General features: G+C 48.4%; 8 protein-coding genes across 8 annotated transcripts; 5 read left to right on the top strand and 3 right to left on the bottom strand.

Moving 5' to 3' along the window:
* Positions 1-797: 797 nt before the first annotated feature.
* N7478_009960 (putative RNA binding effector protein Scp160) lies at positions 798-4,880 on the top strand (the record flags this gene model as incomplete). Its single annotated transcript, XM_056926174.1, has 5 exons — positions 798-1,197; positions 1,265-1,512; positions 1,570-1,917; positions 1,965-3,843; positions 3,904-4,880. 5 exons carry the CDS (start codon positions 798-800, stop codon positions 4,878-4,880), a joined length of 3,852 nt encoding a protein of 1,283 aa, XP_056775544.1.
* Positions 4,881-5,557: 677 nt separating this feature from the next.
* N7478_009959 (uncharacterized protein) lies at positions 5,558-5,827 on the top strand (the record flags this gene model as incomplete). Its single annotated transcript, XM_056926173.1, has 1 exon — positions 5,558-5,827. One exon carries the CDS (start codon positions 5,558-5,560, stop codon positions 5,825-5,827), a length of 270 nt encoding a protein of 89 aa, XP_056775543.1.
* A 343-nt stretch (positions 5,828-6,170) lies between these two features.
* N7478_009958 (YidH family protein) lies at positions 6,171-6,671 on the bottom strand (the record flags this gene model as incomplete). Its single annotated transcript, XM_056926172.1, has 1 exon — positions 6,171-6,671. One exon carries the CDS (start codon positions 6,669-6,671, stop codon positions 6,171-6,173), a length of 501 nt encoding a protein of 166 aa, XP_056775542.1.
* Positions 6,672-7,283: 612 nt separating this feature from the next.
* N7478_009957 (MBL fold metallo-hydrolase) lies at positions 7,284-8,288 on the bottom strand (the record flags this gene model as incomplete). The annotated part of the gene is made up of 2 exons (XM_056926171.1): positions 7,284-7,690; positions 7,745-8,288. The coding sequence occupies 2 exons, from the start codon at positions 8,286-8,288 to the stop codon at positions 7,284-7,286; spliced, it is 951 nt and encodes a 316-aa protein (XP_056775541.1).
* A 1,135-nt stretch (positions 8,289-9,423) lies between these two features.
* Positions 9,424-10,764, top strand: N7478_009956 (NAD(P)/FAD-dependent oxidoreductase; the record flags this gene model as incomplete). The annotated part of the gene is made up of 1 exon (XM_056926170.1): positions 9,424-10,764. One exon carries the CDS (start codon positions 9,424-9,426, stop codon positions 10,762-10,764), a length of 1,341 nt encoding a protein of 446 aa, XP_056775540.1.
* A 2,369-nt stretch (positions 10,765-13,133) lies between these two features.
* On the top strand, positions 13,134-14,312 carry N7478_009955 (cytochrome P450; the record flags this gene model as incomplete). Its single annotated transcript, XM_056926169.1, has 1 exon — positions 13,134-14,312. One exon carries the CDS (start codon positions 13,134-13,136, stop codon positions 14,310-14,312), a length of 1,179 nt encoding a protein of 392 aa, XP_056775539.1.
* A 520-nt stretch (positions 14,313-14,832) lies between these two features.
* Positions 14,833-16,864, top strand: N7478_009954 (uncharacterized protein; the record flags this gene model as incomplete). The annotated part of the gene is made up of 2 exons (XM_056926168.1): positions 14,833-16,034; positions 16,120-16,864. The coding sequence occupies 2 exons, from the start codon at positions 14,833-14,835 to the stop codon at positions 16,862-16,864; spliced, it is 1,947 nt and encodes a 648-aa protein (XP_056775538.1).
* Positions 16,865-18,050: 1,186 nt separating this feature from the next.
* N7478_009953 (cytochrome b5-like heme/steroid binding domain-containing protein) lies at positions 18,051-18,804 on the bottom strand (the record flags this gene model as incomplete). Its single annotated transcript, XM_056926167.1, has 3 exons — positions 18,051-18,221; positions 18,313-18,439; positions 18,686-18,804. The coding sequence occupies 3 exons, from the start codon at positions 18,802-18,804 to the stop codon at positions 18,051-18,053; spliced, it is 417 nt and encodes a 138-aa protein (XP_056775537.1).
* Between the last annotated feature and the right edge of the window lie 537 nt (positions 18,805-19,341).

Here is a 19,341-nt window from a genome sequence, read left to right as displayed (position 1 = left end):
ATCATATATGGTCTTCGGCATCCGAGCAATTGTAAGGATTAAGGGGTATTGATAGGTGATGATCCGTAGATATAAGCGCCCGGAGAGATTCCCCCTCGTGTCAAACATTAGTAGCAGGCACTATTATCACACCAAATCAATCAAAGCAAATATTACAAGATCAATTGTTTGACTGTTTAAAATCCAGACATTTTCACTTCACTTTTCTCTCAAATCAAGACTCGAACTCGTGGCGTTGAACTCTTATCATCTGGCGTAATCACTGGTGGACTCGGATTCGGAGAAAACTCCCCCGGAGACCTCGAGCTGGCCTTTTCTTGTCACTTTGTGTACTTCTGGGGTTCCTCGATCTTCACCTTTCTCTCTTCTCCCACCCACTCCCTACTTTCTCTTTCCTCCCCCCCAACTCCCCATTAATTTAGGGAGTTCTTGCCTTGGGGCATTCTGTACATTTGTTTTCTGGGTGCTTGGTCCAGATCGTCTTATTCTATTCCGCTCCGCCCCATTCTCTGGGGAATTGCCCTCAACCGAGTTACCGGGCATCGCAGCGTTTCCGAACCTCAATTCAAAAAAGTAGCACTCTACTTGTGAGTCTCTCTTCTTGGCCATTCATGCCCAGCACTTTCGCTCTTTTGTGAATTGCTGCCCTCAACGTCCGAGTTCCGGAGGACCCTGTGACCTGTGTTCGTCGCAATACTGATTCGGCCTAGTTTTAATTGCAGGCTACGTGCAACCGGCTTTATCACTACTCCACACCCCCCGTCTATCAGTACCCTACTCAATTGTGATTATTCAAGATGGCTGCCGAATCGTCGACTGCTGTCAATGGCGGTGCCTCCAAGTCTCTCGCCGCCATGCTAGAGGAGCAACATGCGAGCCACCACGCCACCGTGGAGGAGACCATTGATGAGGAGGATCTCAAGCACCCTCCCCCATCATCATTTGTCAACAATCAACCCCCGGCACCAGTCCTCGCCTCCGCCTCGGAAACTTCTACACCGGCGGAGCCCGCGACCCCGGTACCGGCCCCCAAGCCTGCACCAAAGAAGGCCCCGGCATTCGATGTAAAATCAGAGGAGCTCTTCCCAGCACTGGGCAGCGGGCCTAAACCTGCTGCTCCTGCTGCGGCTACGTGGGGTGCGAAGAAACCGTCTGCCGCGGCTGCGGTGGCCCACGGCCAACCTGCCAAGTCAATGGGTAAGTGGTCCCTCCTGGAGAAAGTTATGTAAACCACTGTTTCAGGCTTCTGATGCTATGGCTATAGAGATCCCCCGTATTATGTCCCTCCCAGGAAAGCACATGGAACAGCTACGTCTCGCCCCGTCCCAGATGCAACCCCGCGGACAACTGAAGAAGCCCCTTCGAGATATCCTTCGGGACATCTCTCGGAGATCCAAGGCTACTGTTGACATGCGCGGTGGTCCTGGCGGATCGATCATTTTCGAGGGTAAGGGCACCGTGGAGTCCGTCCGCCAAGCTTTGAAGGAGGTGGCGCAACAGGTTGGATCAAAGGTATGCAGCGATGTCTTCAGTTAACCTCGCACTTATTCTGACCCTTCAATTCTTTAGCAATCCGTCCGTGTTCCGATCCCAACCTCTGCCCGAGCACACATCATTGGCCGACAGGGTGCGGTTGTCCAGGATATCCAGACCCGCACCGGAGCTCGTGTTCAAGTCCCCCGTGCTGATGACAACGCTACGCCTGCCGATGACGATGACGATGACACCATTGACGTTCTGATCGAGGGTGATGCGGTTGCCGCCGAGATGGCGCGCCGGGAGATTGAGGCGATTGTCAAGGAGCGGGGCTCAAGCATGAGTTTGCGCTTGAAGACTGTTCCACCAGAGTTCTTCCCATTCATTGCTGGAGCCCACGATGCGGCTCTGCGTGAAATTGAGGAGCGAACCAAGGCCCAGGTCAATGTTCCTCGTTACGACACATGGACCTCTCAGCCTCCCCCCAGGAAGCCAACCCTGGTCAGGTGCAGTTTGTGCCTGTCGCTGATAAGCACATTTTGATTTCTGGAGAGCGCGCTGCTGCCCAGGAAGCCCGCGCAGAGATTGAACGCTTGGCAGCTGATTTGCAACAAAGACTTACTCTCCGCCAATTGGCCATCAACCGTGGTCAGCACCAGTTCATTCTTGGAAACGAAGCTGACGCTTTGCATCAATTCGTTGCGCAGACTGGCTGCGCTATCATTCTGCCCCCGTCGTCAGATGACAGCGAGTTTCTCACTATTACCGGACCTGTTGACCAGATTGAAGCTGGTATCAACCACGCCATGGATCTTGCGACTAGCATGCAGATGGCAAGCATTGATCTGTCTCGCCAGCATCCTACTGCTCCTGCAGGTCCCCATGCGCACGCCCGTGCTTTGACACAGTACCTTCAGCGTCGCCAAATCATTAAGCAATTGGAGGCGGCTTATGATGCGCGCATCGCTCTGCCCCCAAGCGTCGAGGGCCCTGTCGCATGGGAAGTCTACTCTCGTGACGGCAAGAACACCATTCGCGCTCGCTCGGATATTATGAACCTTGTCCAAGCTCACCCTCCTTCTCGCCTTCGTCATGTTCCAGTTGACCCATACTTCCACCCCTTCCTTCGCTCTCGTAGTGCTGGCAAACTTCAGGGCGAGTACGGTGTTCACTTGCTCGTCCCCGAGGACATCAACAGCCCTGATGTTGTGCTTGTTTACGAGGGACCAAATGCCACCTCTTCGAACTTTGAGGTGCCCAGACAGCGCCCCACCCCGGCGGAGGTTGCTGAGTTTGAGAACTCGTTGCAAGCTGCTCAGGCATTCCTGTTGAGCACTCTAGGTAACCAGGATGACATCGTTTCCCAGTCAGTGTCTATTCCTGCCAAATACCAGGAAAAGACACGGAAGTTCATCGTTCGCGAGCAGGATGCCAAGGGCGATGCCAGCATCCCCGTGCGTGCCATCGTTGGTGAGTCCAAGGGCTCTAAGTCTGAGGTTTCTCTGCGCGGACCCTCTGGCCTGGTTGCTGAGCTTGCCGCAAAGCTCGATGCCTTTGTCGTTGAACAAGAAAAGGATGATTTGGAGCGTGGTTACATCACAAGTTTTGATTTCCCTCAGAAGTTTGCTAATTTCCTGATCGGAAAGCGTGGTGAGAACATTAACAAGTTGCGAGAGGAGTTTGATGTTGACATTAAGGTGGAGAATGGCAAGGTTGAGGTGAAGGGTCCCAAGGCCAAGGCAGATGCTACCCGCATGCGTATTCTCAACCTGGGCAAGAAGTGGGAGGATGAGACCACTCACATCCTCAAGGTCCCTGCCCAATATCACCGTGAGTTGATCGGACAGCGTGGTAATCAGGTCAACCGTCTTCAAGATCGCTACTCTGTTCGCGTGCAGTTTCCTCGTGCAACTATGCCTGATGACCAGTCCGTCAACGAGACTGGAAGTGATGCCGGTGCCACCCGTAACCGCTCCCAGCAGGCCCCTGACGAGGTTCTCGTCAAGGGACCGAGCAAGGGCGCCGACTCAGCTCGTGATGAAATTCTCAGCTTGTTGCAGTGGGTGATTGACCACTCACACAATGCTATCATTTCGGTCGCTCAAAGCCAAGTCGCTTCCCTGATCGGTCAGCGTGGTCGTGAGATGGACAAGCTCCGTGCCGACACTGGAGCCCAGATTGATGTTCCTAGTGCGAACGATGCCCCTGATGCATCAGGCCGTGTCCAGATCCGCGTGAAGGGTACTAAGCAACAGGTGGCTGAGGCTAAGAAGATCTTGCAACAGCGGGCTACTGAATTCGATGCTACTGTCACCAAGTCTATCGAGGTTGACAAGAAGTATCACAAGGCCCTGATCGGTGGCGGTGGTGAGTGAACCAGTCTTTGCTTTTTTTTTCGCTTTCAATCAATTTACTAATGGTATTTAGGTGCGAACATTCGCAAGATTGTGATTGACGCCGGCGGCCCCAGCGATGGCAGTGCGGCTCGCATGGTCCGTTTCCCCAAGGCTGACAGCACAGAGTCTACCATTCGTCTTGAGGGCAACGGCAAGATTGTCGACAGCATCATTGCGGCAATCGAGGAGTTCGTCAAAGAGCGTGAGGATCAAGTCACTGAGACCCTCGACGTTCCCACCGCCCAACACCGCATGCTGATCGGCCGTGGTGGTGATACTCGTCGTAACATTGAGTCTAAGTTCAATGTCACTTTGGATATCCCCAAGCAAGGCTCCGGACGTACCGATGTCAAGCTTAAGGGTCCTAGCGGTGCAGTCGCTGAGGCCAAGGAGCACGTACAGGGTATGCTGAAGGACCAACACGCCGAGACTGCCTTTGTCCCTACACACTTGCACCACGTTGTTGCTGACAATGGTACTTTCTTCCGCCGCCTGCGCAATGATCACCAAGTTACTGTGGACCACGCTGGTAAGGCTGTGCCTAGCAACCGCGCTTCCGAGGAAACTCGTAGCGCCGCTAATGGCACATCTCTTCCGCTGATCACTGATGACCCTAGCGCTGCCACCGATGCCCACTCTTGGAATATCGTTGACAGCAGCTCCGCAACTGATGCTGATGCCACTCCCTTCCCTTGGGTTCTCAGCGGTTCCCCTGAGAATGTGGCCAAGGCTCGCGCTGCAATTGAGAAGGCCATTGCTTCTGCTTCACAGCAGTCTGCCACTGGTTACCTGATCCTGCCCGACCCTAAGACCTACCGTTATGTGGTTGGCCAGGGTGGTAGCCAGATCAACGCCATTCGTAAGAAGACCGGCTGCCGCATCAACGTGCCTAAGGACCAGGCTCGTGGCGAGGCCATTGAAATCCGCGGCAGCTCGGCTGGTCTGAAAGAAGCCAAGGACATGATTTTGGAGGCTGTTCAAAACGGTCTGAACGGTTCTGCTCGCTGATAGCTTTTTGGAATTCTTGAAAATTTTCTTTTCATTCAAGGCGAAGGTGGATCACAGAACATATTGCACTTGAGCATATACACCATTCTCTCTAGTTAGAGAGCAGGCCAGTCTTGTTTTTTACTTACTCTGATTTATTTTCTTTCTCATTTACTTGGTATTTAAGTGTATTTCATTTTATTCAAAAAGAATGATTTTCTTCTTTGTTGATTTATTCATTTCATATTAATATCCAGTATGCCGACCTTCTAACCAGTAGCTGATACTACACGCCTATGCAACTGCTAAAAATATGGATATACTATGACGCTCTGATCCCCGTTAATATAGATTAGATTAAAAAAGTATATTAAACAAAGACACCCACCCACCCACATGGCTCATAAACCCTCTTTATTGACCAGTAAATCATTTCCCTGAACAGCCACCGCCACCTTGGACATCATCGCGCACGTAAACAATGACATCATACTAATGAACAACAAGGTCTCACAATAATCTGCTAGCACAACTTGAAATGATATATCAATTATCTATAATCCTTCAACTCACAAGTCTCATCACAAAACTTCTACCAATCTTGAACCTCAGACTTAATCTACATCCACCCGATCAAATCTCTACCAAAACCTATCTATACCCATACCATACCTAATCCCAACACACAACCGCTCAAAATGCCAATCGGAAACTCCCAAGATAACGGCGTAACTGGCGCCGCCAAATTCGCTACCTCAACCGTTGGCAATCTCGTTGGAGGAGTCGGTCGCACTGTCGGCGGCGTTACTGGTGCTGCCACGCGAGGTGTCGGTGATACTATTACCAGTGCTACAGGGAGTGCTGGGAAGCCTATTGGAGATGGGCTAAGCAATGTCGGGACCGGACTTGAGGATGGAGCAAAGAACGTTTCGAAGGGCGTTGAAAATGCTGGGCAGTGGAAGTCTTGATGGAATTAAGTGAAGATGGGACATTCAATCTTTGAAATTGATGGGCTGAGAATGACTATTTTTTGGGTACCTCGGGCTTTATCCGGGCGTTTTTTGTTTTATCCTTGAAATTTTATACTACTATCGTACTAATAGTACATACTTGGTACCTCCAGGGCTATGGATTTATATCCAGCTTACAGCATCCACGAAAGAGCTCTTTTTGTGTAATAATAATGGATTTTGATATTGTATACCCATGCCCATTCTCTACACGCCGGATACCTTGATAATGACACAAGTAACCAAATCAAACCCACAAGTAGAAGTAGAATATCAGGCAAGGGTCTAGTCAACCATGTGTTCATGAAAACGCCGGCCGATCACCATGCGATCCCAAAGCCACCGACGCACCCAAACTTCCACACGTCATGAACACCGGTCCCCAAAACGCAGGGACAAACTCCCCCCTTAGCAAATACCGTCGAATAGACCAATATCGAAAGAATCCATAACCCAAACACCAAACACCTATCAATTGACAAATCCTCGAGGTAGTAAAATGCTTTGACAAAGCACCAAGCGCCGTCTTCGGGTTTGAGCGGGGTTCCAGGGTTTGCTCCTGCTGCTCCTTGGTAGATTGCTGAATCTGCGCCGGAGGCTCGGCCTGTCCAAGTCCAAATCTACCAGCCATGACATGGTCTATGGCAGCGATTCGATCCATCGCGAGTCCCACAGCTGCAAAGCCGAGGCCTGCGCGTGTCCATGAGAGGAATGTACGCTCGTTGGCATGGTGGTCGCGCTGTTGGGAGCCGTTGTTTGCGACTCGTGCGGGGATGAGCCGGCGGAGGAAGGATGTTATCATCCCCGGTTGATAAGATATATGAGACTGGGAAATGTGATCTTATAAGGACAAAGATTCTTAACTATAGTTTATTATGTAGATTTCAGGACTCGTAGGTCGGGGATTATGAGGCTGAAGCTCGGGGTTCTCCAGTTGGATAAATGCCTTGGCACGTGGGGGAATTGCATGTTTGGGCTTGCTGATGCCCGTATTGAACTCGGTTTTGATTTCGACGTTTCAAATCAGCTTTTATAATTGAATAGGAGTTTGTAAAGCTGTTTGCCACGGTCTGTTTTGAGCATGATCATTTTGCTTCATCCCGATTTAAGTCTTTGTTTTTGAACTGAAGTATACTAGGTACGGAGTAGGTGATCGGTGGAGCTTTGGCGGGGACCTGACTGGCGCTCGTATGATTGGTTGAATTTAACCAGCCCGATGGCGTGATTGAACCCAAGAGCAGGCTTGTATGGGTATTACCATTAAATATACGGATATGATACGGTAATGATTTTCCACGGTTCAGCCTTTTGTTTTATTCCTTTGCTCATATTCGACGGTGGGAAAATGCATAGGTAACAGAGATCCTGTAATGTACATGTGATAACTGAGATATGAATGTTGAAATTGCACTGTTCACCAATCCAAGCCATGCAGCTTCAACGGTAGATGAAGCAATCTATGCCCCGATTCCAAAGGCGTCGGAAGTCTCCCAGCTCGAATATTAATTTGCAAAGATTGATGAAGCAATCTCGGCGCATTTAACATGGCATCACGCTTTGTCCGTAGAGCGACGAACTCCTCTTCCGAAATAGTATCTCGAACATGTTTGTTTTGCTCTCTATGGTCTGCCACACTCAGCCAAGGAATGGGATCTCTCCCGCCAGGCGGGTAATCGTGGCCGGGCCAGATCTTGACATGATCACCGAGAGACAAAATCTTGCGACTAGATTGAAAGAGGTCGTTTGCGTTACCGCCCGGGAAATCACAGCGTGCGGTACCGATGTCAGCATGGAATAGCGAGTCACCGCAGAAAATATTTTCTGCTATTGCATTAACGACTGAAATCATTAAATAAGGCGAATGCTAGCTCTTACCTCCAATGTGATATCCAAGATGATCTGGGGTGTGTCCGGGCAGATGGATAGCTTTGGCGGTTAAATTGCCAAAGGTAAATGACTCGTTATCTTCAAAAAGATTGTCGAAGACGGTGTCATACTCTTCTCTTGAAATTCCGTAGCGTTTACCGAAGAGCTTCTGGACTTTCTCGATGCGCTTGCCAATGCCGATGGGCGGCTTAAAACCTTGACTTTCACTAAGCTTCTTTTGCAAATATGAGGCTGATGTCAGGTGGTCTGCATGTGCGTGTGTTTCCAGAATCCTCTCCACTCTGTAACCTTTTCCCTTGACTAAGGCCAACAGTTTGTCGGCGGAGTCTGTGGTAATGGCTTGGGTGGCAGGATCATAATCCAGAACTGGATCGATGATAACTGCAGCTTTGGTTGATTGGCCTGAGACTACAAACTGCCAGGTCCCTGTAACAGGCTCGAAGACGTTGTGAATAGTAGGTTGCTGGGTAGCGACACGCGTGCTACTAAAAAATGCTTGACCATTAGACAAGTCTCGGTGAGTGTTGAGCATATATTGACGTGACAGGGATCCGTGGAATAAAAAGGACGATGATTTGGGTTGCTTCTCCCTGTTGGTGTGAGTGGAATACAATGCCTTGTTATTATTTCGATTCAAGGGTTTGATATTCCGGGCCCGAGGATGCTGCACACCAGGGATTGCGGCCGATGATATCCAACGCTGCAGTCCTGATGATGGCCTGACTGAGCATTGAGCCGGTCTCATCACTTGAGACATGGTGGGAGGAGAAATTCGAGACGATAGTGATGTGGCAGAGCGAGAGTTGGAAGCGTTTAGACCATTTAAAGTTGAATGCGGGTCGAGCGGTTTTGTAGATCGCCTTGCCCCGGACAGTCGCCACCCGGCGGCACTTCAGGGCTGGTCGCCGATTAATGGAGCAAGTCGGGGACCTCCAGAGTTCGTACCTGGGAACAAGCAAAAATTTATACATTAGAACTGTATTTGTTTCGTATGGTCATTGATGAAAGGTTTACAGTGTAGAAATTTGGCTCATACCAGTCGCCTGGCATAAAAACCTTTGGCGAAGCTGGTACAAGCATCATGTACAAAAAGAAGCACGGAATTTCAACGCTTAGCTTGACATGAATTCTGGAACCTATCTATCCGTCTGGATAATATGATTTTGAAGTCGGCGTCACAAGCTATTATAAATAAATAGCATGCAAGTATTCTCAACATTGTTTCTCTTGTATTGGACTTGGAGTATACTTCGTAAAGAGAACATTGAAGTTGATCGTGAACAACCAAATCGAGCACATTGTCTTTGTTAATGGGAAGACCGCTATGAATCGAACATGGCTGTTTCTTAAACTTCATGTGTGTATTCCCCGGCTATTTCAAAACCCGAAACTTGTTTGCTAGCTTGTGAATCATTGCACGTCAGTCCTAGACAGAAGTATAGAGCCCTCCAGGTTGGCAGACCCTTGGGACGCTGTGTAAGAGACCGGTAAAGTAAAATTACCGGGGATCAGCCCATACGACGTATGTCATCGAATTCAGCTCAGTCCATTCCATTAATAAGCGGGGCTTATCTCGAGTCTAAATTCCTCTCCATTTTGATTTTCATATTAAAAAGTCCTTCAATTGCTTTTGGCGTTTCCTTCCTCCTTCATAAAAGCATTTCGTTATGTTCCACCGTCCATTAACATCCGCCGCCCGTGTTTCCCGCAACTTGCGGGTACCAGCGCGAACCCTCGCAACTGAAGCTCCGATTTCGGCTGCTCGCAACCACAAGGTCGTCGTTGTAGGCGGCGGCTCTGCTGGTCTGTCAATCAGTCACCAGCTTCTGCACTCCGGAAAATTCAATGCTGAGGATATCGCCATCATTGACCCAGCTGAATGGCACCACTACCAGCCCGGCTGGACTCTCGTCGGCGGAGGTCTCAAGACAACACAAGAGCTCCGTCGCCCAATGAAGAGCTTGATCGATCCCAAGCTTAAGTTCTACAATGACGGTGTCGCAACCTTCGCGCCAGAGAACAACTTCGTCACCCTCGCCAATGGCGACAAGATCGGCTACGACCAGCTCATTGTCGCCCCCGGTCTTACCGTTTCCCCCTCCTCTGTCAAGGGTCTCCCCGAAGCTCTCGCCAACCCTGACGCCCCCGTCTCCTCAATCTACACATACGATACCGCCAGCAAGGTCTTCCCCGACATCAAGAAGTTAGAGAAGGGTACCGCCATCTTCACCCAGCCCGCTGGTGTTATCAAGTGCGCCGGAGCTCCCCAGAAGATCATGTGGCTTGCTCTCGATCACTGGAAGCGCGCTGGTCTCTACGACCCCAGCAACCCCAGCAGCTCCCCCATCAACATCAACTTTGCGACCGGTCTCCCCGTCATGTTCGGTGTCCCCAAGTACAACGCCGCCTTAACACAGATGCAGAAGGAGCGCGGTGTTAACGCATTCTTCCAGCACGATCTGGTCGAGGTCCAGGGTAACAATGCGATCTTCGCTCGTCCCGACGGAACTGAGACCGTGACCAAGCGCTTCGACTTCCTGCACGCTGTGCCAAAGATGGGCTCCCCCGCTTTCGTTAAGAACTCCCCACTGGCTAACGCAGGTGGCTTCGTCGACGTTGACGATGCTACCACCCGCCACAAGAAGTTCGGCAATATCTGGTCCGCTGGTGATGCTTCTAGTCTGCCTACTTCCAAGACCGCCGCTGCTGTTACTTCCCAAGCTCCTATCCTTGTCCGTAACCTGTTGCAGGTGCTGGAGGGCAAGCAGCCTGATGCCGCTTACGATGGATACACCTCTTGCCCTCTTACTACTGAGTACGGCAAGGTCCTCCTTGCAGAGTTCAAGTATGGACCTGAGCCTAAAGAGACTTTCGGTAGCTTGTTCGGAATTAACCAGGCTGTTCCACGCCGGTCTTTCTACCACTTGAAGAAGGACTTCTTCCCTTGGGTGTACTACACTCACATGGTGAAGGGGAACTGGGCTGGTCCTAAGGGGTGGATTAACTAGGTAATGAAGTTGGCGGTTGACTTGGTTCCATGTAAAATATGCAGTTTTGGGAAATAGAAAAAATTCTTTCGTCAGCATAAAATAATTGAGATCGAACCCTGATTAAGCTCATCCTTGTATATTTGCTTACTAGAAAAAGTCTATAGTATTAATAGCATTCACTAGCCAAAAAAGCTCAACTCGTTCATCAAAATTTGCTTATGGCTTAATGCAGGTGTGACTAGGCAATGAAATACTATTGTAATATCTCCTTAGATAATACATAGTATGTATCGCTCGGAATTGGTAGATGGACAATTCGCGGAGCCTAGTTCCCGTGCGCTTTCTTGTTCAGTACATCCCAAATTCGGTACAGTCCCTAAGGTAAAGATTTTAACTTGCCCAGCCGTTCTGTATAGTTCGTTTCTGCTGTTCAAGAACTTTTTCCTTCCAAGAAATAGACATAATATCCTCCTCGATCGCTCGAATCTCCACCCGTTTACAATCGATATGAGTTTCTTTGGTCCGTTGCCTCCCGATCAAGTCCACTGTTGCATCGTTTCGCCGATTTCTCTGTTTCGTAAATATTGCTGCATTCCCTGGCACAAAGGAGCAGAGATACGGCCACCATGCCTCATCTCTAACCCTTTCTCTCGCGATGAGTTCTTTCTCGCGTTTTAAAGTGTCTATCTCCGCATACAATCTGTTCAGGTCTTTCTTTGCACTGAACAGGGAGTTTTCCGGTCCCTTACGTCGAGACCTGAGTACCATAAGCTCTCTGTTTAGTGTTTTTATTTTTTGATTCTTGGCTTTTAATGGAAGTATCGTTGATTGATAGATATCGTCATATTTCTGTCGCTTGTCAATATCGTAAAGAATTTCGTACGCCTCAAGAAGCTGATTGCGACCTTGTCAATGGTAGTTCACGTCTTTAGTACAGGAGAAGCAAGTTGAACAGGTGAGTTGGGCATAGCACGAGTTAAGCTTACTATTTGGAATTGTGCTGTTGCACTAGCGTCATTCGTTCGATGATCTGGATGTGTAACGATGACTAGTCGTATGTAAGATTTCCTGATGGTAGCTAAATCTGCAGATTGGGGAATTCCAAGGACCTCGTAGTAGTCAGGAGGGAGAGGGGCAGGCGCCATATGCATATCTGGGGACTAGATTTGCCGAGAAGGGTGAAGATAAACTTTGAAATTCACAGAAGAACCAGGTTGGATGAACGAGAGAAAGAATATTTGAAACAGATGATTCCGCCATTGCCGTGATTATTTCGAGGTGGGGCACTACAGGCCAGTTGATAATACAGTTTGTAGGTGCCAGCGCATCTAGATATGGAGGGCTGCATGCAAACCTTTGTATAGGTCACATTATGAAATCTGAAGCATTATTCAACAGAACTTTCGGCTAGCAAGGTGAAAGCCATAAGGCTTAGCTTAGATAAATGAGACATCCGGATCTACATATTGGTGATCAAGGCAAACATCGGAAGTGTGATTTACAGTAGATAAAATAGCACTTTCAGAGTAGGGCAAACAGCGCAAAAGCCACTGGCAGTAGACTCATGGCCAGAAGTACGAATTTCTGCGCGCCAGCTCTGATACTGCAACCCCGCTTGCCTTTCCAACACTAATGCAGACTTAGCAATCGTAGACCAAGAATTGCATCAAATGGCCCTTAAAAATGATTGATCTCGCCCAACTTGTCTGGATCAATATCAGAGTAGTTTTCAGAGGAAAAATCGTGGTTCTTCGTTTTTTTATAGATCCGATGCGTTGGGGATGAGATGAAGCCAAGATTATGGTGAATCTTATGCCAAGGGTTTTATCTGTCCTTCAATGAGTAGTCATGGGTTAGCGTATGCATCTCAGCTTATAAAAGGAAGCAGATCGCCACTGCCACTTCTCCTCTTTTCAACTTAAAGCGATAGCTTGCTATTCCAGTTGTGTATCATGATTTATAAATTACTTCTCGGTGCTTTCCAGCCCAACGTTCTCTTTGTCCTTGTAAGCTTGTTCACTCTTCGACTCCTCTGGAGAAGATTTGGAGGTGGATTACTGGGGATACCAGGACCAGCTCTTGCGAAATTTACACGACTGTGGAAGCTTTATAGCGTGTGGAAGGGAGATCACCATCGTACAGAAATCAAACTCCATCAACAATATGGCCCACTCGTCCGTATCGGCCCTCGCCACATTTCGATCGCTGACCCCGCTGCCATTCCCGTGATATATGGGTTAAATAAAGGTTTCACGAAGGTAGGTCATTCTATCTAAGGCAATTTAGTCTTTATCTCAATAGCAGACTGACTGGTACGAGGGTTAACGATACACGCACAGACGGGATTCTACCCTATCCAATGTATATCCTGGAACAAAAAACCCCAAATGAGCCTTTTCTCTACTCGTGACGAACAATTCCACCGAGAACAGAAGCGGCCTATTGCGAATGCTTATAGTCTTACTTCGCTCCTTGAGCTCGAACCAGCTGTCGATTCTTGCACGGAGATTTTCCGCTCTCAGCTGCTCAGTTTCGCGGATAAGAAAAGACCAATTGATCTGGGGGCCTGGCTACAATACTACGCCTTCGACGTGGTGGGTGAATTCACTTTCGCGAAGAAATTGGGGTTCCTACAAGAAGGCCGCGATGTTGATGACATGATGAGTGGGATTCAGGATATCTTAGTCTATGCTAGCTTGTGCGGGCAAGTCCCTGAAGCGCATAAGCTTCTACTTGGAAATCCGCTTATGCCAATTCTTATGCCGAGGTTGGAAAGTTGGAACAAGGTTCTGCAATTTACGTTGAAACAAGTGAATTCGCGGACATCCTTGAAGCGAGATGGGGAGTTGGAGAAAGGCGATCTAGAAAATGGGAAGGATATGCTATCGCGATGGATGACGATCCACAATTCCAATCCGGAGAAAATGAGCACGAGAGATGTCATCGTGCATCTTTCCACAAATGTTTTTGCGGGTTCTGATACAACAGCTATCGCGCTTAGGGCGATTATCTATTTTTTGCTTCGCAATCCGAAGGCCATGAATAGAGTAATTGATGACATTGATGAGGCTGATAGGTTGGGACAACTGAGTAATCCTATCTCCTACAAGGAGTCGACATCTCGCTTACCTTACTTTTCGGCCGTTATGAAAGAAGCGATGAGACTTCATCCGTCCGTTGGGTTTATTCTGGAACGCCATGTGCCAGAGGGTGGACTCATGGTCTGTGACAAGCACATTCCTGCTGGGACGACCGTTGGTATCAATGCTTGGGTTCTACATCACGATCCAAAGGTGTTTCCGGATCCTGAAGAATTTATCCCAGAGCGTTGGCTGGACAGTAATATAGAAAAGTTGAAAGAAATGGAGCAGAGCTTTTTCGCGTTTGGTGCTGGATCTCGAACTTGCGTGGGGAAGAATATCTCGCTCATTGAGATTCATAAGATTATTCCACAGTTATTACGGGACTTCACCTTTCAGTTACATGCGCCGCAGGAGGAATGGAAGACGAAAAATTCATGGTTCGTCCAGCAGGAGGGTCTTGTATGCGATCTGATAAGAAGATAAATACTTTACAGAGCTCAAGAATTGAGATGCCATGCAAACTTTCAATCAATTAGTACTATATTGTCCTTTACGAAGTTCATAACTTTGAAGTTAACTCCTTTATTGATCATTGAAATCATTTTATACAATTATGATAGTTCAAGTTCAATTTTTATCTGCATTCAACGTGTAGAAGTATCACCTGACTATAAATAAGCGCTGAGGCGAAAGGAACAGGGCTGAAATCCCCGCCTTTACTTCAAGTTAGCTATGCGACCGCCAATCTGAGGGGGCTGCGACAGTTCATATTCTTCCCACTACCAGTGGTCGACCTCCCCATCTAAATTCAAAGGGTCCCCTAGATGTCCGACCCGAAAAACTATACCGTCGGCTGGATTTGCGCCATTACCACCGAATATGTCGCTGCCCGTGTCTTTCTCGACGAAGAGCATGGTCCCCCAGCCTATCTACCACCTCATAATAAAAACGACTATACTCAGGCAGAATAGGAAAGCATAATGTTGTGGTTTCTGTTTTACCAATGGGCTCTTATGGTATCTCTTCCGCAACACGTGTCGCCGAAGACATGTTACACAATTTCCCCCATATTCAAATCGGTCTGATGGTGGGGATTGGCGGCGGAGCTCCAAGCCCAGGTCACGATATACGTCTTGGCGGTATTGTGGTTAGTATTCCTGTCAATAGCCGAGGGGGTGTCATTCAGTATGATTTTGGGAAAACGATCCAAGGCCAAACATTTCAACCTACGGGTTTCCTGAACCAACCACCTGCTATACTCCGTGCGGCTGTGAGTGGACTTCAAGCACAATATGAAAGTGACGGTCATCAACTTGAAAAGGCAGTCAATGAGGTCCTTGAGAAGAAACCGAGGTTGTGGAGGAAATATAAACGGCCAGATCCTGAGAGTGATCGGTTATACAAAAGTCATATTGTTCACCGACTTCAACTTGAAGGTACTACATGTGCTGTGACTTGTGGCAAGGATGCAGACAAGTTGATCTCACGTCTGCCTCGTTCAGAGGATGAAGATAATCCGGCAATACATTATGGTCTTATCGCGTCGGCTAACCAGCTGATGAAAGATGCTATTGTTCGCGATAAACTCGCCATGGAGAATGGGGTTCTATGTTTCGAAATGGAAGCAGCTGGGCTATTGGATAGTTTCCCGTACCTTGTGATTCGGGGTATTTGTGACTATTCCGATTCACATAAGAATAAAGATTGGCAGGGTTATGCCGCCATGGTCGCAGCTGCATACGCCAAAGATATCTTATATCGGATTGTCTCTCGGCAAATAAATGATAAAGGGGTACCTGCCACTGCCAGTCTCTCGTCGCCTAATGATAGAGGTAAATCAAGTGATCACCCTCGCTCATATTGCCCACAATATCAATATCAACCAGCCGAAGAGCCAAGACTGGATGATAAAGAAGTATCTACCAGTCTCTTATCGCCAAATAATGGGGGTCAATCAAGTGATCGCCCTTGCTCATATTCAAATTTCCCACAAAGCCAATATCAACCGGCCGAAGAACCGAAATATTCTTTCCCGGTAGCAGTCTTCTCGTCCGCAAAGTCGCCTGAAGAACAAAAACCAGCCGCTAAGGTGGAAAGGCGAACAGCGCCAAGCCATCGGAAATCCGAGCGAGACCCCATAGAATGGAATCTTGAGAGTCATTCGTCTCGTGTTCTTACAGTAGCCCTCTCGCCCAGGGGTACTATGTTCGTCTGGTTCCAAAGACTGCACAGTTCGGCTTTGGGATCCTATTACAGGTTCTTTACTTAACATGCTCTATCTGCACCACAGTGGTGTTTGCTCAGTCGCCTTCTCCCCCAATGACAAACTGTTGGCCTCTGGCTCTGAAGGCAAGACGGTTATAATATGGGACATTAGAACAGGCTCTGCACTCCATATTCTACAGCAGACACCTAGTTCTATCGGTCCGTTGGCCTTCTCGCACGACTGTCAGTTCTTGGCTTCTGTTTCTAGTGATATAGATGTTGGGCTATGGAACGTTAGCACTCGTGCTCAAGTCAAGCGATTTTCGGGCCATCGCAAGCGGCCTTTATCGGTCGCGTTCTCGCCAGTCGCCAATCAATTGGCATCTGGATCTAGTAACTACGAACTGCAACTCTGGAGCCACACATGGATGTACCCCAGTCCCATCAAATCCCCCGATATTCATTCTCACCCTCTTACTTCATTAGCCTTCTCGCCTGATGGCCGAATACTAGCCGCTGGCACGAGATACCATGGGAAGATTTGGCTTTGGGACCCCTTGTCTAGATCTCTGTGCAGGACGTTCACAGATGACCATTCGGAGGGGGTGGAGGCATTGGCCTTCTCGCCCGACGGCAAGCTGCTCCTGTCTGGATCTAAGGATATGACAGCGAAAATCTGGGATATCAGAACTGGCTATATTGTTGGGACGTTCAGAACTCATTTTGAAAAAGTTTGCTCAGTAGCATTCGCGTCCAGTGAACAGATCTTGGTTGCTGGCTTCTCCGAGAAGACAGTGCAAGTAAATGTTTTCAATTTCCGGGCACGATAATTCTCTGGCCAGGTACCATGACTTTCTGGCTTCAATTAGATGATATCTACCAGTCGGCGGTCTACTTATCATATTGTCACTAATGCAACCATCTGTGCATAGTTTAAGGCAAAAAAAAATAAATTAAAAAATAAAAAATATGAAAAGAGAACATACTTTTGTGAAGAAGATCCGCATGTTTTGTAACAGCCTCCGCGGCTTTCTTATAGAAATATACCATGCATTGGGCACCCGATGAAGGCGGGTGCGCAGATGTATACAGTAGAAGCTTCAAGGATGCGTGTACGTATACATGGAAATATGGAAAACTAAGGAGGAAGCATGATTGGCCAATGAATATTGGAGATATGGAAGGAAATTATTCTGTAGGTAAAATTTGGAGAAAGAATCCCACTATCAATCGGTCTATCAATACCATATGCTATAGAAAAGAAAGAGAAACATAGTCTATCTCCTCGCGCGGGTCCACCGGGCAGAGTTACCCCCCACACAAAGGCACAAGGGGAAGGAAAGCCACGCCGAAAGGAGCAAAGAATCCCGGAGTGGGGACATGGACCAAGCACTAAACCAGTACCTTTCGGCGCCCAGAACCTTCCACCGGAGCCCAGGATTGAGATAGTCGCGGGGACTGATTCACCGAAAAAACATAAGGAGACTAACCAGCGAATAATAATAACGAAAAAAAGAGTAAATAAGCAACGAACCCGTAGGCAGCGGGTATCAGCAAGGAAATCGGGATCCAGTGCGAATTTAGAGAAATTCCACGCACAAGTCAAGGCCAAGACACATAATGTATCGTCCATAGCATGTTGAGAGTGGAACCAGGAGGGGCCAGGAAAATGGTGTTGAAAAGGAATAAAAGAAAACCATTGACAATGAAAATAAATAATAGTAACCTGAAAACCCTGTAAAAAAATAATGGTAAAACCTGAAATAAATCGAACAATTCATGAGATATCACACAGTGGTGCATCCAATATTATTTCTTCTTTTGTCCAACTCCCGAGATTCTGAGTCTCGTATCTCCTTCGACTGCCGATTACCGATCCACCCCCTCACTGGATCTGCCTAATCGAAGGACTCTTCTCCAACTACCTCCTCTTTGACTCCTCATCCTGACATCTCCACAGTGGAAAATGACAGCACACACCGTTCCATTTCGTTCTATTCGACTCTCCAATTCCGCTTACTGCTGGGCCTTCTGGGCCTCCAGGTAGTTGTACACACCGTAGGCGATCGCACCACCGATGAGGATGATGCCGTAGAGACCGACACCGAAGCCAGCAGCACCACCGGAAGAAGAGGAAGAGGAACCAGAAGCAGCGGCAGCGTGGGCTTTGGGCTCAGGGTCACCGGGCTAGAATAGAGTTAGTTAATGGGTTATGTATGAAAACGATAAGACTCGACGTGGAATGTATCGTGGAGTCTATAGTGGATAAAAGACGTACCATGCGCTTCACGTTGCCAACGAGAAGACCGTCGAGAATCTCGCGGGCCTCGTCGGAGTGGCCAACGTCCTCGAAGGCCTCGGTGCCGTCTTGGCCACCGACATCCAGCAGGACCTCCTCACCACCACTGGAAAAGAGATGTTAGTATTTGATTGAGATGAAGTGTACAGTGCGTAGAAAGTGAGCTATGGCGGTGGGAAAGAGGGGGAGGAGGTATGGGTGTTCCGACGGGGTTTGCGACTGCGGGCCACATCATGCCCCTATCGCAAACACGACGTCGCAAATCCAACACCGGTGCAAAGAAGTAGAGAACTTGTAGTCAAAGGCCTCCATGGTACAGTAGGGCAAGTATTCGGTAGAAGCGGGAACGTACGGGTGCTCGTCAACGAAGCTAGTGCAGTCGTAGACCTTGTCGTGAATGACCATGTACAGGTCCTTCTTGGTGTTGTGGCCCTCGATCTCCTTGAGGGTGAATTCCTTGGCGTCAGACATGATGAATGGTAAAGAATCTAGGATTCTGCAGACATGAAATATTAGTCCAAGTTCTAGAAACCACAGTGTGGAAGCGAAAGCGAGAGCCAGAGCGGGCAGAGGAGGCAAACAAGAACCCTTTTTTTTCCCTCCTCCGTCGGAGAACCAAAAAAAGGATGAGAGAATGTTGAGGGGGGTGATGGGGCGGCGGGGATGGACCAGACTCACGGAGTAGGGAATTTAGAGAATGGAAAGTCAAGAGAATATGTGCAACGAAACTCAAACGCAATTAAAAAGAAACGAAGCCAGTTCACAGAACAAGGGGAGGAGAGGAAGATCGGAGTTGGATTGACATGTACCTGGGACGTGCGCTAAGGCGGTCTCTCCACGGTGTGGGCCCAAGGTTCCAATACTGGCTCTCACCCAAAGAATGCCGTCGTTTGTTCCCGATTTATTATCAGGTTAACGGGGTCTGATAGCGGAGTAAGAGAATTCGGACAATTGAGGGGCCTTTGTTGATCCTCGGGAACTAATCGATTCTCTGTGTTTCTTGCTGGT

The sequence above is a fragment of the Penicillium angulare genome (genome assembly GCF_028827245.1).
Source record: "Penicillium angulare strain IBT 27051 chromosome Unknown utg000007l_segment0_segment0, whole genome shotgun sequence".
Taxonomy (NCBI): domain Eukaryota; kingdom Fungi; phylum Ascomycota; class Eurotiomycetes; order Eurotiales; family Aspergillaceae; genus Penicillium; species Penicillium angulare.
Note: the sequence above shows the minus strand (reverse complement) of the source record. Positions and strands in the feature narration are given on the sequence as shown.